The sequence below is a fragment of the Fulmarus glacialis genome, unplaced genomic scaffold (genome assembly GCF_000690835.1).
Source record: "Fulmarus glacialis isolate BGI_N327 unplaced genomic scaffold, ASM69083v1 scaffold42575, whole genome shotgun sequence".
In the NCBI taxonomy this organism is placed as follows: Eukaryota; Metazoa; Chordata; class Aves; order Procellariiformes; family Procellariidae; genus Fulmarus; species Fulmarus glacialis.
In genome coordinates this window covers 1-24,255 of record NW_009214443.1, presented here as the reverse complement: position 1 = coordinate 24,255, position 24,255 = coordinate 1, and the positions used below count along the sequence as shown (strand labels likewise).

General features: G+C 47.6%; 1 protein-coding gene across 1 annotated transcript in view; it reads right to left on the bottom strand.

The window, feature by feature from the left end:
- Positions 1-23,027, bottom strand: part of AXIN1 (axin 1) — a 71,492-nt gene extending 48,465 nt beyond the window's left edge. The window contains exon 1 of the mRNA XM_009578555.1: positions 21,959-23,027. Within this exon, the coding sequence (XP_009576850.1) occupies positions 21,959-22,836 (878 nt within the window). The 5' untranslated portion in view covers positions 22,837-23,027. The remainder of the gene's footprint in view (positions 1-21,958) is intronic.
- Positions 23,028-24,255: the final 1,228 nt, after the last annotated feature.

The following is a 24,255-nucleotide window of genomic DNA, read 5'->3' as shown; positions in this document are numbered from 1 at the left end:
GATTTTAAGTCCATCTCCTAAACAAAAGCAGCTGAAGTTTAAATGAGCCAATTCTGCAGATCATTACGCTGCTATTACACAACTCCTTCTAATCCCTGAAGTGTGGAAGATGTGCCAACGCCAGCCCAGGCACATCTTTGTCATTTCAGCTGGACTTCCAGCCTTTCCACTGAAGATTTCATTCTGCTAAACCATTCTTGACAAATGCCAAACACTAAAATCTCCCAAATATTTATTGTAATTCCTTTGGCCATGCTATCACAAGTGCCTAAATTCCCCTTCTCAGTTGGAGAGCTATCTAGACCAGAGGTCTCCAAATCTTTCAGCCTAATAAACATCACAAAGGCTCATGAGCCCCTACGAGTAGTAAGGGAGAGATTGTTTGTGCCACAAAAGGAACAAAAATGACCAGCCATCCCCTGCTGGCTATTCTCCTCCCCTAAGAACTTGGTCTAATCCCCCCCCACCCTACAGCTCTTAAAAGAACAATGTGCCAAGGAAAGGGAGCAACTGCTATGCATACTGATTCCCCCCCAGCTTGGACGTGGCTCCTGGAGGACCACTGCCAGCAAACTGCTAAGAGCAGCCCCGCTCTGCGACGCTGTGCTAAGGCAGAAGGTTGCTTTTCATCCCCCTGTCTTAGGGACTGCCCAAAGAAACCATCAGTCTGGTTGCAGCTCTCCTGGGCTCATGCAACAGCAGAGCTCTGCCCACAAACTCTTTGGGTCTCCAAAACCCAGCAGATAAAAGGGCTGTGGAGCAGCCATAGCTCCCGCAGCCGCTCTCAGACCCTCCCCGAGCCAGCCCGAGAAGCAACTTGGGCTCATCCAAACATTTTGGGGAGAAGGCAGAGGATGCACTCCAAGGAGCACATTTCTATTTCTCTTCCAACGTGCTAACGCAGCACCCTTTAGGTGGGGAGGTACACACACTCGCTGACAAGCCATGCAGGGAGCAAGAGCCCAAGGTAGCAAGGGAAAGGAGGAAGATGTGCCAGAAACACGGGGTTATGGCAGCTCTCAAAGCCACCCCTGTGTGCTCAAGTGTGCCAAGGCCAACCCTGGAAGTACGGGTGTCTCTAAAAGAAGCCACAGTTGAGAAGGTAACATTATAAACCTATAAAATAAGGTTTTACTGCTGCTGACTAGCTGGGACATGCAGAACATGTGTTGCAGGGAACGTAGCATGATTTTATTAGCAAACACAAAGCCATTCATGCAGAGTGGCCCAAATGGGGTGGGTTGAATTAAGAGAACAATAGCAGCTCATCAGATGGCCCTTTCTTTCACATATGTCTTCAACTTACTATGCTAGCAAATACTTAAAGCAACTTGGAAACACATTTTCATCTGAAGAGCCTCACGTTATTAACACATTAGATTAAAATCAAAATAATTGAGAACGTAACCTATTCCTGATGCTGTTCATTAAAGGACTAAATCTAAACCATCAGCACTCAGCCAAGCCTCCCCCTCTTTTGGAAACCCACTTGTGATCAAGTGACTATTTGCCCGAGGTAGCCCAAGCCAGCACTTTGCAGCTCTGCTGAGACTAATTGGGACGGTCTTTCGGCTCTAAACACAACACTGCGTCATTGCCTGAGCGCGTGGGTCACAGGAGAGCTGCAGACCCCTCAAGTTGTCCAGGGGAAGATGTGCTCAGGCTCAGACCAATCTGAAAGGAAAAAAAAAAAAACCCTGTTGCGTCAGAGGCTAATGCTAACCACGTTTCAAATTCGATCATGGATTCCAGTTCCCCAAATAACAAAACAATAGACACCAAAGAGGAAAAGTGGAAACTGCTGCTTGGGGAAGCTTGCCATGACATGCTGGCTGGAAGTGTGCTGGGACTAAATCCTGCTACAGCCGGGCTGAGGCTCAGCACGCCAAGGCAGCCCGCAGGAAAGGCAAGCCCGGCTTTCCCCTTTCGGAGCTGCCTGCTGGTCCGTCTGCCTCCCTCCCATTTCATCTCCAGCTCTCCTTGCAGCGCCCGGTCGATGCACAGTATTTATGCTGCTCACTCACCCCTGGATGGGAAGGTTGAGGATAGATGAGCAGAAGAGACAGGGGACAGCACGGAGACGGCCTTGGGAAGGAGGGACTTCAAAAGTCACACAGCGGGCTCTGGCTCTGAATGTCCTTGCAATGGGCATCCCTGTAGTGACTTTAGGATCTAGAGCTGCCCCGGTCTTATTTTATGCCTAACCATTTTTTAAGGCTTTGCTTTGCAAAACAACCAGGTAGGTGTGCAGAGATGCTGCTGCTGCTGCTGCTTTAAAGCTCGTGTGAGGAACAGCCTGCCTACTGTTCATGGCTTAAATTACAGATTTGCCACAGGACACCAGTACAAATGATAAGGCAGCAGTGCCCTGGCTTAACCTTTGTCAAAGATTTCCTAATCTTCTCCAAGATTAGACTTTTGTTCTTCTTAACTGCCAGCCCAACACGCCACCTAGACTGCAGGGGGCCAGGCCCACAAACACAAATTAATTACATCAGCTGTAATTCACACCTCTGGATGCTTTTGAAGCGACTCGTTAAGTGCTTTTGCATAAGACAGTTGGGGGAAAAAAAAACTAGTAGTGTATCACATTGAAATACAGATTTCTGTTCTGGAAGGAGCACTGCACAGACCCTAATAGCCCAACTGGTGCATTCAAGCAGATGCAGTTTGTTTCAGTGCTGCTCTGTGTGTCTATCAGCTCGCAGAGACCAACCTCTAGGATCTGCAATAGCATCAATAAAACGGCCGTTTTCATCATTTCATCAGTCCACACCCCCCACATTCAGTCCCTTTCCCCCACAAGGGCTCAGAGCCAGAGGAGCTTCCCAGACGGCCGCCCCTGCCCACCATCCAGCTACGTCAAAAGGAAACTAAAACTTCGCTAAGGAAGATGCTGTTCCTCGAGGGCTGGAAAATCCCCCGTCCAAATGCAAATCGTAACGTCGTCGTCCCCCCGCAGCCGAGCAAGCAGGGGCCTCCAAACACGACTGCTGTGCAAACAATAAAAAAGAAGTGTTTCGGCTACAGCAACCTTTGCAATATGACCTTGAGACGAGCAACAAGCCGCTGCCGGTGAGCCTCCGGAGAGCGAGCTCGGTATCACCGCTTCGGCCAGCGGCAGATCTGCGGGTAGGACAAGGCCAGGTAACTGCGCAGCCGTTCCCACTGCTCAGCACCCCGCAGGGAAACTCTGAAAGATTTAGTCAGTCCCAGGTTGGTGCTGCACAGCTTTCAAGGGAGAAGGACAAACTTATTTTCCTATAATTCACTGCAAAGAAATTGCAGAGCAGCTCGGTTTGCTTCGGAGAAAGACAATTCCCCATTGCACAGGGTGATGGCTGCAGCAAGGAGGAGACCTGGCTGTGCCTGAGCAGTCGGCACTGCCGAAGCCGTGCTGATCCCGACCCTAACCCACCCAGTGACAACATCCAAAGGGAAATCTCCATGCTTCAGTCCTCTCCCTGGTTCCTTCCTGCTCCTTCAACCTGGGGATTACAGAGAGCAAAAACCACCAGCAGCTTAATGATGGATGGGCAAAACTTTTCCACGTATCAGATGATCACTACCCGGAGGCTGATGAGGGAGATAGTGGCCCTAAGCTCATCCTGCTGTAATGGCACGTCAGAAATGCCGGTGGCTTTCTGCCTCCCAGCGAGAGGGGTGGCAGGGGCAGGACGGGGCGGGGGAAACAAGTTTTAGCCATTTTTGCAAGTTTAGTATTCCTACAGCGACCACATGCTGCACAAGAACAACCTCCAAGCCAATTAGAAAATTAAAAAAAACAACCCAACACTAAGGACTAATTGCTTAAGATAAAACCACCACTTATCTCCCAAATGATTTTCCCTGACCCTTTGGTGCATGGCAGTTCTCCTCTGAATAAAAATGTGAGCTATTTACCCAGGGTGGGATTTTCATGCGGGCTTGTAGGTGTGTCAAGGCAAGGTCAGCAAGGAGAGAGGGTTTTAGGAGAGAGGGATTTTTTTTTTATTTTATTTTGGTTTTTTTAAGGCCAATAGCTATAGCTTGGAAAAGCTAGCAAGCAAGCTTTCAGACCTTCAGATTACCCTCCTGGTCTGCAAGAAAAGCAAGAAAATGAAAGTCAAACACAGGCTGAGAACAAACGTTCCAAGTTAAATATGTTAATCAATTAGATAATTGGAGTGAAAATGCTGCTCAGTGCCCCTGAAGAGGCTGGGAGAGGTTAGCAGGAGGAGACGTGGCAAAGCTGCAGAGAGACGGACAGCCATCCTTCATGAAGTGCTGAGGTTACATGGTGGTGAAGCGTTAAGACATGTCAGAAAATAAACATCCTTTCTTGAATTCAGGATTTTTAGGAGCAAGCAGAGAAACGCAGCTCCCAGGCCCATCTTCAGAGGCACCTTCTAGGCCTCCACCGTGAATCGGACCCGCTCCTCAGTGCTCATCCCCCAGAAATGCAGTTTGCATCCTGCAGCAACAACTAGGTGGGTCCCTGTGGTCTACCTCCTCCAGACCTTCCAAAAGCAAGCTGCTTTCGACGGAGAAGTTGCTTTGGGACGGCACAGAGCTCCACATGTGCAGGCATCCTGCAGCACCAAGCCTGGGCAAGGACGGCGACCACCTCCCCCTGCAGACCCTGCCCGTGGACCATCGCAGCTAGAACAACACGACGACTCCGCCGCGAGGCCAAACTCTTTCTTTGCATAGCCTGGAAAGAATCCCAGCAATTTCAACGACGGCAATCTCCCTGCCTGCCATCTCCCGCGGATTTTCGGCGCGGCTCCTCGACGCTGCCGAATGCCGTCTCGATACCCCGCACGAGCGAGTTATTTCAAACATTTTCAGCCCGTGTTGCTGTGTGCCGAGGTAGAGTCGGGCGTGAAGAAAGCATTCGTTGAGTTAACTCTGTTTTACTCGGCAAGTGGAACAAATTTCATCACCCCCTACAAGTCCATTCTGTTTTCTATTTATACCGCAGCCATTTGGTGCAGGACTCAGGAGCAGCAGGAACAGGTGATGTAATGCACTGTACAAACAGCATTCTGTTCATACAGTGGGAAAATAAAGCGCATTCTCTTGGTTTCTTTGATCACGCTTAAAACAATCAGATTAGAAGTCACAGATAACCCAATACATGCTGGAGATGAAAGGACTCTGGAGAAATAAATCACCCAAAGTTAGATATTAAGCAAGATTTCTCTCTCAACAATCAACTTATCTGTGGAGAGAGGAGGAATGACCATGTGGTTTCAAAATCCTGCCAGGCATTTTATTTATTTTTATAATACCATAAAGCTACTCCACCCACTTTTTCAGAATGAACGTTGCATTACACAACACATCAAAGGGACTTTATGGCCTAAATTAAGCAATAAAATAGTTGAGATTGTGCGTTATGCTGAAAATTGGCCGGCTCCTGGTGCCTGGTGAGATGGGAGGTGAACACCATGTGTTCAGAGCACCTGAAGAAAGCTTGGGGCGGCATGGCCTGAGGTATCAAAGTGTGTGGCACTTGCGTTTAATAGACCAAAGTGAAGTTCGAGGCCTTCAATGCCCGATGTAACCCTCTCTTGCCCAGGGGACGGTACCAACCCAAGGCACGGCATGGGATATGGGGCTGGCGTAAAGAGCTGGTGCATTAATAGGATATGGTCCTTCACGCCCAGGACCTTTTTCACGCCCATGACCTTGAAGGTTCGGTTTAAAGGCAAAGCTCTGTCGGAAGGTGTGGGCTTCATGGATGTGGCTCCCCTGAAAAAAAAAGCCATGCCTTGGGAAAAGGAGATGGGAAAACCTGGGGGAAAGCCCTTGGCAGGTCTGCAGCATGGCTGCACTTCCCGCCATCTGGCCATCTCCTGCCCCTCCCACCTTGATCAAAATTACACAAAAATTAGAATGAATTAAAGCCGCTCTTGAAACGTTTTCTGGCTTGTATGCATTTTAAAATGAAAAATAACCAGAAGACGGGATACGTAAGAGTGGTGTGTCGGTGCTAAGTGTTTATTTTCCAGCTCTGCCTCACGTCCTTACATAGAAAGGTGAGAAATGAGAGGCTATCCAGAGAGGAGAAAGTTGGCATGTCCCTCTCTGCGGAGCAGAGCAGGGGCCGAGTTTCCACTGGAGCAGCTCAGGAGATGCAAGAAAAGTCAACCTGCAATGAGACACGAGCTGGCGGGTCCCACACACCCCGGTGCGTGCGTGTCCTTCCCTTCCCGCTCTCAAAACAGGTTTTTTTTTTAAAAAAAAAAAAAAAAAAAAAAAAAGAAGATTTAATTAATTTGGGCCCTATCATGACTTTCTGCGGCCTGACTCATCGCGTTTGATCTCCCAAGGCTGGCGAGAGGTGTTTGAGCCTGCCCTGGGAGCCCCCGGCGCTCCAGCCAAGCACCAACAATGACTAGACAGACTTCAGCGCCACTCCTTCCATCTATCAATAGAGTCACTGTTGGGCGAGCTGACTCACCGCTCTCCCTGAGAACTGTTCGGCACTGGTTCTCCATCAAAAGAGCAAAAATAAAACGAAATAATTCTATGTTTGCGGAGAGTTAGTTTAGCAAGAAGAGGGTTTTTATTTTAAGGTTTTGTTTTTAGGAGGTTCCTCCAAAGGAAGCTTGCGCTGCTGCTTTTGGGTGGCAGAATCGGCCAGGCACTCCTGGAAGACATTCTCAAGTGGCTCTTGCTTCTAAGTCATGCTCTAAAGGCACAGTGAGGCGGATATTTAAACCTACAGACTGCACGTACGGAAAACACACGTACACAAAAGTTCTGGAAACCCCCGGTTATGGGAGCAGAGCCGTTCATAAACTTGTCTTGGCACAGCATCTCCCAGGACTGCAGCGGGAATGGGAGGGCTTTTCATTTCCCCTTGACGTCTCTCCACCCCCTTACACCGAATGTAAAACCCCAGGCTGGCCATGTCAATCTACGTTACATCTTGCTCCACCGCTCCCCAGAGCTGCGCTTGGGCTCAGCACAGCCAAGCCCGGGTGGAGATGAAGGAGGGGTGAACGTACCCTGCCTGACACTTCTATTGCTGCTGCAAAACATGAAAACCACCCAGAACTACAATAAAGACTTCCCCAATAACATCTAAGTTCAATTAAGTAATAATGTTTAATGCCCCACCAAGGACAGATGCAACTTGGGACGATGACGACAATGAAAGCTTCAGCATGAGCGAGCATGACACGAACCCGCGGAGATGCAAGTTTACAGGTAGACCTTGGCCATGCAACATACCCCCCAACCAAGTCACCCCAGCAGATCCACATTCCCAGCCCGTGCCCTGGTCCTAGAGGAATGCCAGCATGGCTGGGTCAAGGGCAGCCAAGCAGCGGCAGCAAATGGGACATGAGGACCAACTCCCTGTGCAGACATGTCGGACTGGGGTAAGACATACTTTTAGTCTGCAGTAGATTCGAATTCGGTATGGCCATTCAAGACCTATTCTCTGCTCTACATCCAGGTACCATCACACACCGAGGAGAACTGGGATTCTCTATAGCTATCAACTTCCTTCAGGCTGAGTTTTAATCAACTGATTTCTCTACGGTATTCCTGAACATCAGCAAGCTCTACCACATCTTCTGATTAACTGCATTTAAGCAATTAATTCCAATTCAGCCTATTCTTCCTGAAACTTCATGCCATACATCAGAATGAAGAGATGCCACTACCTTGCTAAGAAGACGGTAGTTGTTTGAAGAGTGTTTTAGGAAAGTACAAGCCAGACTTCTGCACAACAAGACATAAAGACGGTATTTAAGTTTTCTAGGTTCTTTGAAGGCCTCCAGGACTTTACCGGAGAGACCAGTCCCAGTACAAACGAGTCACCTGATGCAATTACAAGTCATGGTGGAGTCCCCAAACTTATCTCAATCAGACATTCTTGATTTCCTGTTTGCGGCATTGACAAATAAAAAGCTCTACATTACAGGTAATTATACTTCACAGAGGACAACAATTAAGAAATAGCCAATTACATTTTACAAGCTCAGGATAATCAAAAGCTTCCTCAAATATCTAGAGTTGCAATAAGCGCTTAGAAATGGCAACTCCCAACAAATTGCAGGTAATTTAGAGCAATTTACACAGATGACATATTTCCCTATCTGTGCTTAAAACCTTCAAACTCAGTTCTGAAAAATTCTGCAGGAGTTCCTGGAATGTATCACTGCTGATTTCTAAAAATAGTGCCTTGCCCATTCCCACCTTCACTGGCCTCGGAGGCGAGATGAAGGACCTCTGGTCACCACACTGCAAAGAGAAATTCACTACCAGGAGAACAGATTTTAGATCAGATATTTAAAAACATGGGAGGATCCTAATGTGCATACCAACAAACAACAACAACAACAAATCCATTCCTTCTGTTATTTGAAAAATATGCTCGATTTCAATACTGCATAATTTGATTTAAGCCTTATAGTTTTTAAAGGAACAGCCACCTGCTTCATTTGTAACCCAATGCTGTAGGCTCCCACGCAGTCAACGCATGAGAACCAGGATCAAACAGCACACTAAAACTCATTGAGAGATTGAGAGGAAAGGAAACATACCTTTCTCATTTTTAAGGCTTAACCTTTTAGAAGAGGGAGATTTAAAAACACCCCTAGAGGTGCAGAGGAGGAGAGATGGACAAGGACACAATCTAGCGTAGATGGCTGTTACAGTATGGCAGTTTCATCCCTCAATTTGATGCGTATTTTTTTGGAGAAAAAAAATGTTTTTCCTTGCTCGTGTGGCTTTGGTTGCTGGAACTGCACTTTTATCTCAGAACAGGGCTCTCGTACTGTATTTCACGATTCTTTCCAGTGATGGCTCCCTGTCTCCTGGCCACCAGTCCAGCAGTTAGTGCCACTACTTCAGCTGCATGAGTGTATGAATTTCTGCGGGGCTCGTTGTTGCATAAAAACTGATGAAGTCCTTCAGACATGCATGTGACAGAGAAGGATCTGCTTGGCAGTTAACTAAGAACTAAAATCACAGCGGTATTGGCTGGAAGGGACCTCTGGAGCAGCAGAGTAGTCCAACCTCCAGCCTGAAGCAGGACTACTGTCAACACCAGGTAAGATGGCCATGGTTGATGTCCTTACTAAGAACATGAGTATTTTAAGAAATCAGGTGAGAGAAGTAGAATTATGATCAGCTATGATGAGATATTGGCACAGCCTTTTCGGATCTTGCATCTTAGGGACCACGGGAAGAGCAAGGAGGAAGGATTAACTCAAAGAAAGCCAACAGTGTGCTTGGAAGAGCCTGGGACAAGCTTTAACACACTTCTCCCCAAGAAATGACAAACGCCTGATTTGTCTATATGGGAAGCCAGGGGCAGGAACGGTAGTAAAATGCTAATAAGGCACTCCTCCAGGACTCGGAGGGCACTCTGACCTCAAACAGCTCGCACGGTCAGCCGGTCCCCAGCCAACGCAGGGCCACACCATCTACCCTCTTCTCTATTCCACCTCCTCAAGCCCGGATCGCTGCAGGGCGCAGGTTGCAGGCGATGCTTCCCACCGCCCTCCCCTCCTTCCCCGCTACAGCACCGCCGCTCTGATGCTCCCCATCTCCGTGCTCCCCATCTCCATGCTCCCCTCAGCGCCTGAGAAGGATTTCCCACCCCTGAGGTCCCCACCACTGAAATCCCGCTCTCTGTTTCCAAATTCACGCTCAAAATACAGTAATACAGAGGGAACTGACGCACTGAGTGCTAGGATAGCAACAGGTGAAATCCAGCAGCCTAGCACAAATATAAACCATGGTTGCAACATCAGCTGGGGAGGGGGACTTGGTGCAGAGAGGTCCGCTGTGAAAGGGAGAGCTTGTGAAAAAGGGGTTGACTGTTTAATACACAGTTTAGATCTGTAACACGAACAGCTGACCCTAAAAAGGAGGAAAAAATAATTTTCAAATTCTATCTCCACCATAACCGCACTGGCAGCAATACGGTTAGAAAGAGACCTCTCTACCATACTTCAGGACTGTTTTACTTGTCCTCTGCGCAGAGCAACCTGATGTTATAAATCCTGTTGACGCTCAGCTATCGCTCAGGACTGAATATAATCCTGTTTGACAAACCTGTTTTATTAACTTGCTAACTACACGAGTTAGATAATTTCAGATGCTTGCTCCTTACAATCCCGATTTTGCCTACTTGGCATATCAACATATGTATGTTCAATTTAAAAAGAAAAAACTATTTTTAAAATTCAAATTTTAAAGGGAGCACATTTTTCTTCCCTGCTAATTGCTTTCTGTGGCTTGGCAACGCCTTTGTGGACAATAGGTGTTCCTGCCACTACTGTCCCATCTGGAACGAGAGGTTTGGCTCCAGTCCCACCCTCTTTCTTCAGCTCAGGCTTCCAGGATGATTTCCAAAGCTGGGAAGTGAGAGGATTATGCCACTCTGTGCCACCCGAGGCAACACACTACACCCAAGTCCACAGCCCAAGATGGGCTACCTGGGAGGGTTTCTGACATTGCTGGTGCCAAGCCACAGGCAGCAATTAACAAAGAAAAAGGGTTGCTCGTAGCTTGACTGCTGGCAATGTGGTTGATGGCTCCAGACAGAAGAACCTACACGAGGTGAGAAAGGGAGCAATCCACGCAGAGCTGACTCAGGGCGTCACCATCAGGGACCAAAATCCTGATGACCTTGCTGAGCCCAAGCAACTGCTGCCTCTCAAGTGTATCCTACCATTGGGGAGGCAAATCCAGCGAGCTGTAGGAAGAATCTACCCTTCCGAGCATGTGGAAGAGCTGTGGGCAGGCACTGGAGGACTGCAAGGCCAGCATCTTCACTATAAAATTGGTGGGGTATCAGCTCACTTGCTACAGCTCCAACAAGCCACCTCTCCCAGCTGAGAGTGCCCAAGTCAATGATATTTGCAAGGGACAGTCGGCTCTCAAGGAGAGGAGCTCTAGCACTGCATCAAGAAAGGAAAATAGATCAACCTGGGGCCAGCTGACTTTTCTGCCAAGACTGCTGCAGGATCAGAAAAGCCTCCCTGAGCTCTTGACTAAAGCTGCAGCTGCAGGCAGCAGGAGAGGGGCTAGAACAAGCGCTGGGGTTTCTGCCTTCCCCATATTTGCTCATCTCTTCCATCTGAGCAGCGTGATGGAGCAGTGGAGCTTGACCGATGAACTGTCCCGGGGACTGAGGGCACCCTGCGAACGTCTGGATCAGAGACGCAACTCGTCGGTCTCGGAGATCCTTCCCCTCCTCTCCCTGCTCTGCTGCAGCGGAGCAAAGCGAAAGGCTGCGCAGGCTGCAGCAGGCGTCCGCGCCGTGCCGTGCCTCTCGCTGGAGGAAAAACGCACCCTGAGCCTGATGAAACTGCAAGGCGTTGGTTGCTCGGCAGTGACACCCACTGCAGTGCCGGCTGCCCTCCCGGCCACGTGGGCAAGAGCCCTGCCCTGCACGGATGCTTATCTGGGCCGGTGAGTCGGGCAGAGTGCTGTTAGCATAGAAACAACAACAACCCCGAACAATTTTCAGCCAGTTCTGTGTAGCACATTTGCAACTTCTTGGCAATCACAGAGAGAGAGAAGCATGTGAAAAATGCCCCTCTCTCAGCGCAGGCTACCTTCTCCTGAACACCACAGGGCTGAAAATAAAAATACTGAGTTTTGCCCAGTTGGGCAGGAAACAGCAACACCTGCAACGACACGCCACGAGGAAAAGCGCTGCACCTTCCAACGCCCCTAAAATCAGATGTGGCCAGCCTGCCGCATGCCAGGGGGACCATCCAAAGGAGCTTCCCTCCCTTCTTCCCCGGACCACTACAATCCATACAACAGATACTGCTGGAGGGACGTAAAAAGAAGAAAGCAGACATAGCCCCGTGGCTGCGGGCACACAAAGCTGCTCCCCAACCACCGCTCCACCAGTCCCACCAGCGTATTTGTGTCATCCAGCTGCTACAACGTTTGCCACCCAAACCTACAGAGAGCAAATCTGCATGAAACAGTTATTAAAACGGTGTGAGCCTCAGCACCCTGCCTATCCTAGTGCCAGCCACTGCTACGACTGGTTCCACCTCACCAGCCAAAACTCGAGACGGAAAGGCCAGCGGAGACAAAGGTTTACCTTTGGGTTTACCTTTGAAGGGATTTAGATCTGGAGCGCTCAACACTGACAAACTGCTGAGACAGGCATTTACTCAGGTGTATAAACATCACAGACGGCAAACGCCAGCCTTGCAAGAATTCTTCTCCAAAGCTTAAGAATAAATTCAACGTGTTTTTAAATAATTATGGATGAATCATTCGAAAAAAAACTTTCTACATTTTATCTTCAGTGGCTGACATTGATCGTGCAGCTGTTTTGTTTTTACTATAATTACATATTCCCACCTACTTACTCTCTTAGTGTGTAGCAGAAAACCTAAAGCACAGGCTAACATTTCCTTTTGGCCTTTGGAAGTGACAGAACAGTTAACACAAAACTTAATTTATTTGAGGTGGGAGGGGGAAAGAGAGGCCGCAAGTTAATTTCCCTTAGAAGCCCGATGGTCCCCACCCAGAAACCTGCACACAAAAGAATACTGCCTTTTAAACTGGTAGGTTAGGTCTGAGACCAGAGCGAAGGTTTGTCAACCATGACAAGCTATGGCTTGTTTAACAGTCGACCGGAGGGTTGAAAAGTCTAATAAAACCAAAGGGCCTTCCATAACAAAGCCGCTGCCACTTGAGGAGAACATTTCACACCCATTCGGTAGGGTTTTTTCAAACATGCAAAGGTATTTCAAGCCACTAAAGTGAGCAAAGACACACCAAAACCCAGCAGCTAGAAACTGAACCTGGAAAAAACTGAAGCGAGCAATAAGGAACACACTGAGAACAGTGAGAGTAACTAACCACGGGAAGAGATAACAAAAATGCTGCTTGACCTCCCATCACTTGGATGCCTTTCTAAAATAGACACTTCAGCCTGACCACAAGTTATTGTGCAAGAATCGCTGGGTGAAGCTGCATGACCTGTTATCTCCAGGATTACCAAAGGAAAGTTTTTCCCATGCCCATTTGGAAAGCTTCCTCTCTTCAGAAGAAGGAAGGTTTATGGATCAGTTTTAGCAGGCTCCTCCAGCCCCCTTTGGGGAAGACCCAAAACCACCGCTCGTGGACAGCGGGATGCTCAGCCTTCTCAAACGCCTCCAGTTGGGCTAACTTCCCTAGCCAGCAGCACCCAGATCACCCCCGGGTCACAAACTTCACTGCATATATCTGGAGGGGAAAACCGCAATGCTGTTTTACAACGTGACAAATCCTCCACTGCAGCGACACATCCACGCATCCCTCGCTGCCCTTTTCCATCTTGTTTCAAGCTCATCTATTTTTGCCAGCATTGGCCCATCTTGAAGAAAAGAGGTCAAGCGAGCCTCTTCAAAGAAGCTTTTCCCAAGAGAGGAAAACAAAGCTTCCCTGAACGTGCAGATGTTCAAAGACACATTAAATATAAATAATTCCACAACAAAGAAGGCAGCTTCTGCCCTTTCTTTTCCTGGCAGAGCCTTGGACCAAGCAACAAAGGGGTGATGGTCTTCATCCAGTGCTAGCAGATCAGCAGAAGACACATGCTGCACACACCTGAGGTTGCCAGCGTACCCAATGGCTTTCTTTTGTGGCTTTGCTCAAGAAGGAGCATTTTTCATCTCCTAAGAAAGAAATAAATGTTATGACAGTCACATGGACTGAATTAAAAGTACAAAGACAAGCCTTCTTAGCCAAAGACCCCAACTTTTTATTAAAAAAATAAAAAATACATGCCCTGTGGAAATCCAATCTGGGTAGGGCCATAAGGAGAGCAAGAAGGTTCCAAGGTCATGTTTTACACTCTTTTAGGAATGAAGCCGATGTCCGAAGGAGGCATTTCGTGCTGCAATCTGTACAGAGCTTCCCTTTCTTCAGCACGCTGCAAATGTTACAGTGCAAGAACTTGCTGTCTTTGCTCGGGCACTCTTATTTATACACAATAAAGCCCTTGTGCAGGAGATCAAGGCCGTATTTCATTGATTTGACACGATGGTTAACCTGTGAACTTTGCCCTGCTAATAGAATAATTTCTATTTGTTGATTCCTCTTTTGGGATCCTCGAGGGTAATAGTCGCTTCAGCCCAGCTCTCATTTGCATGTCTGGTGCCAAATGGTTTTACAGCTCTTACTTCCACGGGGCAGAGCCAGGAGAAAGTTAATCAAACCCAGTAGCTACAGCTGGATACAGAGTCCCCGCGCTTCTCTCCCTGGATCCTACCTGTAATTCCCAGGAGCTCTCCTGCGACTCGGCTCTGATTTGTACTTTGCTTGTGAAAGCTTGGAGAGGTCCTCAGCTACCAAACGACCGATCCCACGTGGATTCATGTGCTGGACGGAGGTCCCAAGGCAACCGCCTGGACCAGGCTGGCAGCAATGGCAGAACAAGGAAGCCCCTCTTCCAGATAAATCTCACCCAGTCTGAAAAGCTGACTGCCAGCCAAGAAAAAGACCAAAATTTATGACTGAAAAGGGTAAATCCGTTGAACACTAAAGGCACGGTTTTCCAGCAGAGTAACCCACTCTAAATGTGGACTGCTGAGAAAAAGGCAATCCCACCTCCCCACGCCTACCGGTCTCCTCCTCCCAGCACCAGCATTTCTCTGAACCCTGGAGATAAATGACAAAAACCCCAAACCTCCAGAAAAAAGGAAAATGAAAATGGAGAGAGGGAGAGGACTGAGACTCTCCAGTCTACAACAGCACAGGGAATATGTGGGGGTCGGAGGGTTGAAGGAAGAATAAAACCCAGTAGCGTCTGGTCATTAGCTCTGGAGGTAGGTCCAGGGACTAACACGAGGTCCTGGTGCTAACCAGTAGGTCTCACTGGGGTATTTCAAAGAGCTTTTTTCCTCTAGCTATAGTTTTCCGTCCCTCTGCTGTTCCTCATCAGGATAGGTGAAAGCTATTCATCTATTAGCTATTTAGATCAGCTAAAGACCTTCTAAAAGCTGGTACTTTAAGGACAGGTTGTATCTTGGGGGCCACAGGACCAAAAAATTCCAGGTCTTACCACAAAAGTGTACTCTGGAGTATTCAAAGGTAAAATCCAATTTCCACGTGGGTTTTATATAGAATTTGGATAATCTCACTTAAAACTGCAACGGTTCTACTTAAATTCATCACTGCCGTAACAACAGTGAAGAACTCAGACCAGGGCTGCGAGTAATGATGGTTTTGCTTTTACATGCAAGCGTGACCTGCTGCAATTTAATTTCTGAGCGTGACTTTGGGCAAAACAGCTTGTTCTGGCACATGGCAGAGGGGAACGAGAAGATGCATGTCTCCAGAAGAGACCTTTCCTGAAGTGCCCAGATGATGAGCAGGGGATTCAGGGCCACACCAGAGAAGGGACGTCTTGGCCCCCGATGAGCAGAGATGGGCGCTGCACCCCCCGGAGCAGCTCAAACCTGAGCCACATCTGTACTGCAGTGGTAGGGAAAAAAAAATTAGCCTCTTCAACAAATCACCCCAAAACCAGCTGGGGATGGTGTATTTCCAAGAGGATTGTCTTCTTTGCAGAGTCCGAAGCTGCACTTCCAAATGAAGCAGGCACTAATTAGCTAATTACTGGCATTAGGATGGATGGTGTTGGACCCGTTTTATATCTGATACGCTCAAAAGCATAGCTCTCCTCCGGTATTGTTCTGCTTCCAAGTCACCTCCACTAACCCAGCAGCAGAGCTGTGACATCCCATTGCCATGGAAGAGGTTGATAACAAGGCACCAAGGACACCCAGCCTCACCCACACCGGGACGGCACAACACCGGCTGCTCCATGCCGCCAGGCAGAGCAAAAGTGTCAAATCTTTTCAGAAAGATGCTCAGAATTATATTCACCAGCAATATGACTTTTTAATCATTTCAATTACTGTGACTAAAACCCTTCAATCGGAACAAAACCGGGAAAAAATAACCCCTCTCCTTCTGAAACAGCCTGCCTAGCTTAACAGACCGTACCAAATCGTGAAGGTTTTTGCTTTTGTGGGCTTCACATATTTCATTTAATGCAGATAATTAACCTCAGTTTCTAATTTCAAATCCTCCACATAAGGAAGCGAAGTGATTGCATACATTCACTGACAGACGGAAAATTAAAACATTACTACAGCTTCTGCATGTGGCTCAAAAGACAGGGCCTTGCAAAAGATCTTTCTTCTTTTATTTGACTGATTAACTGTAATTTGCTTAATGGACTTAAGGATGAGCCTAATAATCCAATGATATTTCCAGGAACTGATTTAGGATATCAGCACCTCCGTTCTGAGTTTTTTTTAAACACAGCAATTTTCTGCACTACACATACAGCCACTTCTGAAATCAGATTTCTCCACCGATTCTAATAAAATTTATTTTAGATGCACAGTGACTGCATGACTGGCCTCGCACTGTGCAGCCACAGTGCTGTAACTTCTTGGAGCACCTTCAGAAGCCCCAAACCTAGAGATGACCCATGACCACGGTGTGCTCCGGCAGCCCGCGACCCAGCCCAGTGGGCAGGGAGGACTTCTTGCACAGCTTGGGAAGGTGGGGAAGTCAACAGCTCTACCCTAACACGAGGCCAGCGTGTGTTCCCCCAACACCCCCACACCCTTCTCAGTCCCTTTTCTACCAAGAAAGCCTGGCGTAACAGGATTTCACAGTCTGTCTCAATAGTTAATAAATCCAGGATCTAACAGACTAAAACATCCAAGAGGCAGTCATTTTTAAAATGTCCAATGGTAACTAATTATTCAAGGGATTAGTCCATTATAGCGGCAACAAAGAAACTCTTAAAACATAAAGCCAAGTTGAACGGCAGATCAAAACCAAGGTGTACCCACCCCGTGGCCCACCTCCTGGGTGCATTTCTCAGCTTCCCGGGATCGGTTCAGCTCCCATTCAGCCTTTTAGCACCCAATTCTTTCTGAAACCAGGCAGAACCCAAACCAGCCCGACTTCCAACCCGCTTCTCAAAACACAGTATCTCATGATTTGTGCCATCATTGCAAGCGCACATCAAAACAGGACCATCACCACCACTGGACCAGACGGGCCACGGCTCTGTCTAACCCAGCTGTGAAGCCCTCCAAGGATGGAGATCCCCGCCTCTGGTGACCCGTTCCTGGGCTGCATCGCCCTTCTCATGAAGATTTCCCCCCCCCATGTCCACTCTGAACCTCCCCAGCACCAAGAAGAGGGGGATATAACTCTCCTTTCGTGCTTGGAAGGGAAAAGATTCCGTAATCTAAATAAAACTCAATCACAACAAAATAAAGTAGCTGTTTGCTGGAGGAGGGGAGAAAACACTACTCATTTATCAAAAGAGTGCTAAAAGCTTAACTACCTGTCTTTAAAAAGAAGCCAAAGCACTGATTCATAACCAAACAACAAATACACCACTCCTTCATCTTGATTTGTGTAGAGGCAAAGCTATGGGCACAAAAGGTATTCTTCTTCAAATAAAATCCATTTTAAAACTTGGCAACCGCCAGTATAAATACTTTATGCTGTTAATGTAAGCATTTCCATGCACAAGTTCCATCAGCTTAACAATGTATTTTAAAAAGCTGGCGTAACTTCTGTGCAAAACCACCATCAGTCTTTGTCTTGTATATCTTACAGCGCCCGAGTCACTAAATTACCACTTTGTGCTATTAGCATCAGACCCCACCTCCCCGTTAGACTCACTAACTTCTCCCAAGAACAATGCAGAACCAAAACTACCATTCTGTAACTTATTTTCTTTAAATTTGGAAATGCCACAGACGCCAATTAGGGTTGTATCGATTACAAGTGTTGTTATGGGCCCAGCAATTTTAATTCAAGCTAAGTCGAGTTAAGCATCCAAAACTTTTCTTTCCACCTTTACATACGGGTGTAACATAGCTGCTTTTTTCTGGCAACCGACCTCTCATGAAGCTCCAGCAGCGTAGCTCCAAGGTGCTCATGCTGCTTCTCCAGTTAAAAGAAGCATCAGTAAGACAGTAACACATGCCTTCAACTTTCTAAATGCAGACTGCTCCCACATCAGCATTTGTGATTTTGCATCCCCAGTTTTCCACCCGTTCGGTACAATTAACGCTGATTCCTTTACCACACAGTCTTGAGTCAGAAGTGCACAATTTAATATTTAATTATAAATGAAGCAGCAAACCTCAAAATTAGGTCTGCCAGCTAAATTTTAGCTTCTTTGTGATGCAGGCCCAGCTTCTGACCGCTGGACCGTTTACGCTGCCTAAGCAATGGAGAGATCCCGCATCTTCCCTGAACCAGCCTACACCGTTCCTCTCCGTGCTACAGTTCATCATTGCACCATCTCAGACCAGAGGTTGTCACCTCCCTCTAAAACCTCCTTCAGTTGTTTCTCCACTTGCTTTCTCTGCATACCCTGTTATGAAGAAGTGCTGGCTGTATGTTTTGGGGAGAGCTGCTCTCACGCGTGTCCAGTGAGGGCACAAGCGCAAGGACTCTCCTGGTGATTGCTACCAGCCCCGGTGGAGAACCGTGTCACCCATCCTTTTCATGTGAACCACCAACACTTGTGAAACGCCATGAGCTTGGTCAGCTCAGCACTCTGGAAATTAAAGCTTAGATCATGTAGCTGGCTTCCTTTAAAAAAAAACAAACCACGTGGATATCAAAGTCCCCTTTGGGAAATTTCTCCATCCGAGCTTCACCACAATATTCCCCAAATACCACCACATGTCCTCTCATCACCAACCTCCAAGTCTCCTTTTCAACACGTTGTGCACTTCATGACAGGGGTCAAAACCCAAAGCAACTGGCAGAACCAACCTTGCTTGCTGGTCTTTCAGAAGAGACGAAAGCAGAGCTGCTCACACATAACACTGTATGCTCTTCTTGCTTTCCACCATGGGAAGAAAGCAAAGGCAACGGCTGTGAGTGCCGCTCCCCAACGCTTTCGGAGTGGAACCCCTTCTGATGCAAAGCTAAAGAGATGGCAGAAGAAACCCACCCCGACAAAAGACACAACTGCAACCTTTCACCACCAAACACCAGATTTCCAGCTTTTTAAGACGTGTGCGTTTTCCTGGAGCGCTCAAAAACCAGGCTGCAGGGGGGTTCTTAGGCACAGGTTTAATTTCTGCTCTTCGGATCTGAGGAACGCCATCCCGGCGTGTCAGAAGAAGGTTAATGAACGATTTAGCCGCCCTCACAACCACGTTAGTGTCACTTTCGGAAGCTGCGAGTTAATGCCCGAGATCTTCGGGGGTTACCCTCTTTGAAGTTCACTGATCCATAACCAATGTCCAATTAATTTGCAGGAGCCTAACTATAATGACTATTGGCCTTTTGCTACGCATACAAAAACACAGTGGGTAACGGCGATGCTTTTGGCTTCGGGATATTCTCACATAAGCACGCACATTTGCACACCTTCAAAATATCCAACGCTAATAACGGGTTGTCTTCTGCCGTTTGAGGAATTTTTTACGTTTGCCCTCCTTGAGAGCAGAGCTACCGCGTCAAGATTTATGAACTTTCTGCTGCAAAAAATTTGGAGCCGATTCAAGATGCTCATTTGCTAACAGACAAATACTTCTATTGCATTTGTTCAGATTCCTCTATTTAGAGTTTCCATGGAAGCCAAGGAATAGAAGTTCAATCTTGGGAAGATTAAACAGGCCCTCAGATATAATGCAAAACAGCTTAATTCAACATTCCCCCAAGAACAGAAACGAGAAATTCTTCCACACATACGCAAAAAAAAAAAGGTTTGTGGAAATTTTCAAAACAAATTGGGACCCAGCCTTTCAAATGCTGCACGCAGCTATTGCTTCTTGCTGCAAGCAGCTCTGCCAGCTTCCAGCGCTCTTACTCAGGTGAGAAAGTAAATGAACAAAAAGGTCTGCAGGATAAAGATGCTACGGTTTAAAAACCAGCTTATTCAAGACAGCTATTGCTATACAACATCCGGGAAATAAGTTAATTCAACCACAAGGTCTTGCACAAAGAAGAACAATCACCTCATAAATTAGTATCTCAGCAGTTTTTTTAGAATAAAAAATGCAGAGATTACGCAGTTCGGCAGCATCTTCCATCGCAATGCTCTGGATGCTACTAGAGCTGACATACCAACATCTAAAAAACAAAATAAATCACTTATCTTCAGTTACTCCAGGCTGAGAAATGACTCCTGCACTGCAGAGAACGGTAAACATTTCCGTGCCTCCCTACTCGACAGGTCAACGGAGCGTCAGTAGCCACAATGACAGGTTGCTGGACACTACAAATTAATAGTAACGCATTTTTTTCTGACCTCCATCCCCCAGGTAAAGGTTTATTTCATGTTGTTCCAATCTGGTATGAAAAAGCCCAAGACTGAGGAACTCTACTCCAAAACGTTTCTATTTCGCAGCATATTTCTTAAACCATTTTAAAATCTGGCACAGATATGTTCAGATAATGGGTAAAGTGCATTTTTTTCTGAAGCCGGAGCTGAGAAGGGCAGTGTTGCACGCAGGTTTTTGCTACCTGCTCTAGTAAGAAAACTAAACGCAGCTGAACCTCAAGTAAGTTATTTTCAATCTTAAAGCCATTATCGCTTAAATAAAAAGTTACTTAAATCGTAGACTTTTCTAATCCTTCACTTATGGCGAGTACCTGACTGCTCAGTGAAAACGCACTTCAAGAAACATTCAAGGTTTTTATTAACTCCATGGGAAAGTCTCAGGATCCTGGGATTTTGTTTTTCCGACTCCTGATTAAAACAGCGGGAGTCCACATGAATTCTTTTTTTTTTCCCCCCAAGAGTTTCACACGCAACATCCCCTCCTCAAAATCTACAAGAATCAAACCGAAAACATTTCGCCAGCTGAAAGGCACCGAGACCTTGCGCGGGGCGGGATGCGTTTCCAGCTGCCAGCCTAAAGGGACGGCCGAGGGAGATTAAACACAGAAATGCTTTTCATAAGGCAGGCGGCTTTGAGGAGGACAGTTCAGCTACTTCATTTCGTAATCTTCACAAAGCGTCAGATTTTAGCCTAAGCAGGTCTTAAAACAAGGGGATTTTATTTAAAAAAAAAAAAAAAAAAAAGTAGGAATGTGTTCTGGCTGGGTTCTGTTGATTCAGCAAGGGTTAGACACACACACGCTTATTGATCCCAGAGAGCTCCCTGCTAAGTTAATTGTCTGGAATTTTAACTGAGCTCTCAGCAAGTTTCAAAATCCATGTTGGCTGGAAGTGGGTGGGGGACCCAGAAAAAAAACAGGCTGCAAAACTGTGCAACTCCTCCAGTTAAAAAACCCAGCAATTACTTTGATGGAGGGAAAAGCTGTAGCAGCTTTTCTGTGATTCTGGTGATTCTGACTTTGACACCGCTACAATTCAGTGCTGGGAATCTCGTGTACAAAGCAGCACCATTTTCAGGGAGCTCTGTGATCCCCGATTGACCCATATAAACATTACAGAAGTGAGGATATCTCCTGCAAGCTTCCTGCAGCCTCTAGTTCTGGCTCATCACAACAATTTCCTGGTGTATTTACAAGAAGTTTTACCACGAGCTGTACTCGCCTGTGTTCCTGTAACTGAACACTGACCTGCTGCCGGTGTGGGCTATGGCCAACCCGAGACTGCAGCTCGCTCGACTCCCCGCAAATGCAGGAGGACTGCCCACGGCTCTGCACTGCCCACCAAGCCCTACCCGCCTCCAGACCACGTCCAGCAGCAGTTTCCCCAGGTAAGGAACGTGCTGCAGGGATGATTCAGGGCAATCAGACAGGAACGGCCAAAGACACCCTTAAAATAACCTCCGACTACTTTCAAATAAAGCTTTGCGTTCCACCAAAGCGCCCACGCGACACCACCCCGAACCGATGCGGATGCTCCCCCGTCCCCGAGCGCTCCCCACCACCCAAGGTTCTCCAAGGCTTCCCATCACCCCCGCGCCGTTCCCCGGAGGCACCCCGCAGAAGGGACGCTGCCCCAGCGCTCACCTACCTGAACTCCCTCCCCTCGCTGTAGCGCCGAGCCGAGGCGGCGCGCTGGGTGGCCGTCTCCAGAAGCAGCTTCTGCGTGAGCCTGCTGGAAGGTGCCGAGTCCCTGCTGGCCTCAGGCTCGGCCTCTTGGTCACATTTCCACTCCTCGTCCTCGTTCAGAGTCGGCAGATAACCGGGTAGCCCTTTACCTGTCCCAGACCCTGAGCTCGGATCGCTATAAATTTTTGGACTTTCCCCACCTGTCCTCGTGTATTCCAAATAAATATCCGACTTAAGGAACAAAGGGTAGGTATTGTCTTCTATCATGCACTGAATCTCTGTTTGGGCCTGGTCAAACATGTCGGGGTCAATCTGCAGTTTCATGACACAGTCTTTGATGAAGCTTTTTGTGGCCGGTTTGATCTGCCGGGACACAATGCCGTTGTTGTCGAGGATGTATTTTTTGTAAATGGCTTTTGCCAGCTTGAGTCTTTTTTCCTCATTAGACGTGCACGGCTCCAGCTTCCTGAAGCCGCTGCAGGCAAACCAGAAGTCCAGCAGATCCGCGCAGTCCTCCTGTTTCAGGAAAGTCCTGAAGAGGTTGATACCGTCTTGATCATCCAGCAAGGAGTGCAGCGACTCGGCCCACTTCAGGTAGGGTGGAGTTGGCGAAGCACTCCCCTCGGGCTCATACCCCAAATCCAAATCGGAGCGCCTCGGTGTTGCCGTGGATGTCTCATTTCTAACCACATCACTTTTACCGGAGTAGAAACTGTGGCTAACTGGCCTTGGATCCGTGGACACGAGCTCCCCCTCCTCCCCAGGAACCGGTGGCCTCGGAGCATCTTCAGTGAAGCTTCCTCCAAGGTCCAAGGGGAAGCCTTTCCCCTGGATATTCATTTTTCTGGTCCTTGCTTGCACAGGAACAGCGGGGGATGAGCTCAAATCTCAAATCACCAATATTTGTAGCTCCAAGGTGAACAGGTTTGTTCAGCTGAAACAGATGAGAAAAAATAAGTATCACTGTAAATAAACACCCTAAGATTACAAACCACTAATTTTGCTCTGCACCATTACTATATTAATGCCTTTTTTTCAGCAGAATCAGTGGCAAAGCTCTCAGCCACTTCAGAGAGCACAGAACTGGGCTCAAACCAGGCACCCTCTAAAAATGACAGTCACAGAATATCCCAAAACTTTACATGCAGCATTTGGCATCACTGATACAGCTGGTGCTACGCTAAAACAGCGGCCAGTTTCACAACACTGGTGGTTTTACAGGACCCTGGGATCTGGCAGTCCCCACACCCAAGAGGTCTATAGTCAGGTACCACGCGGTGCCACAGGACACATGCCATCTTCTGTGCTGCCATTAACTCCTCTGCACAGCCTACCCGGACAGCACATGCACCAGGTCATACTAAGGCAGCATATTTTTATCTGGCTACAGATCTAGTAAATTCTCATCCCTAAACAGGAATTTAAGGCTTGTGAAAAACATTTTGAAAGAATATCCAGCTAGTCCCGAAAGCGAGACTGCACCTTAATCAAACACAGGTGGCTTTTGTACGCTCAAGTGACATACCAGCGCCACATTCCTCGCAAATCTCTGCGTTTTAGAAATACGCTGCGTCGCCTCGTCTAGCTCTAGGGGAATCCAGATGCACCGTTGACCCCAATATTTTGGGCATCTGGTCAGCATTCTTGCTTCAAATGGGCATGTTAGCACAGGAGCTCAGGTCTGGCACCGCTTTTCAATAGACAGGCCATTGAGAAAAGGTTCATTTACGCTAACAACACTGCATGCTACGAGCCTGGGAAAATTTCAGGTCATCAAAGGAAGATGAGAAAACCATCTCGAGAAGGAAATCTGATCAAGTGCAATGTTTTTAAAGAAGAGCACGAGTCAATATGGAGGATGGAAGGTGTGGGAAAGGAAAGCAAGGACAATCCCTGGGCCGCGACTTCCGCTGCTCAACAAGGTAACTTCATGATTTAAAGACAGCAGCAAAAGTCTCATTTTACAGAACAGCATCAGCCTCAAAGCCCCCAGTACCGCAAAGCACCAGCTGTCTGAAGAATTACTCCTTGCATTGGCTCGACTCAATTGCATGTGAAAATATACCAGGGAAGACACGTTCAGCCTCCCTCTCAAAGCTCACCCCACTCCAACGAACGTGTCTTTGGGATGCTTTGCCATTTTCCTCCCATTCCCTCTCCCCGACCGAACCAAGAACCGCCGCCTGTGCCGTGCCTGTCCTTACAGCCCACCTGCGCATCGCGAAATAACCCCAGCGAGACCAGCAGCGGCCAGCGAGC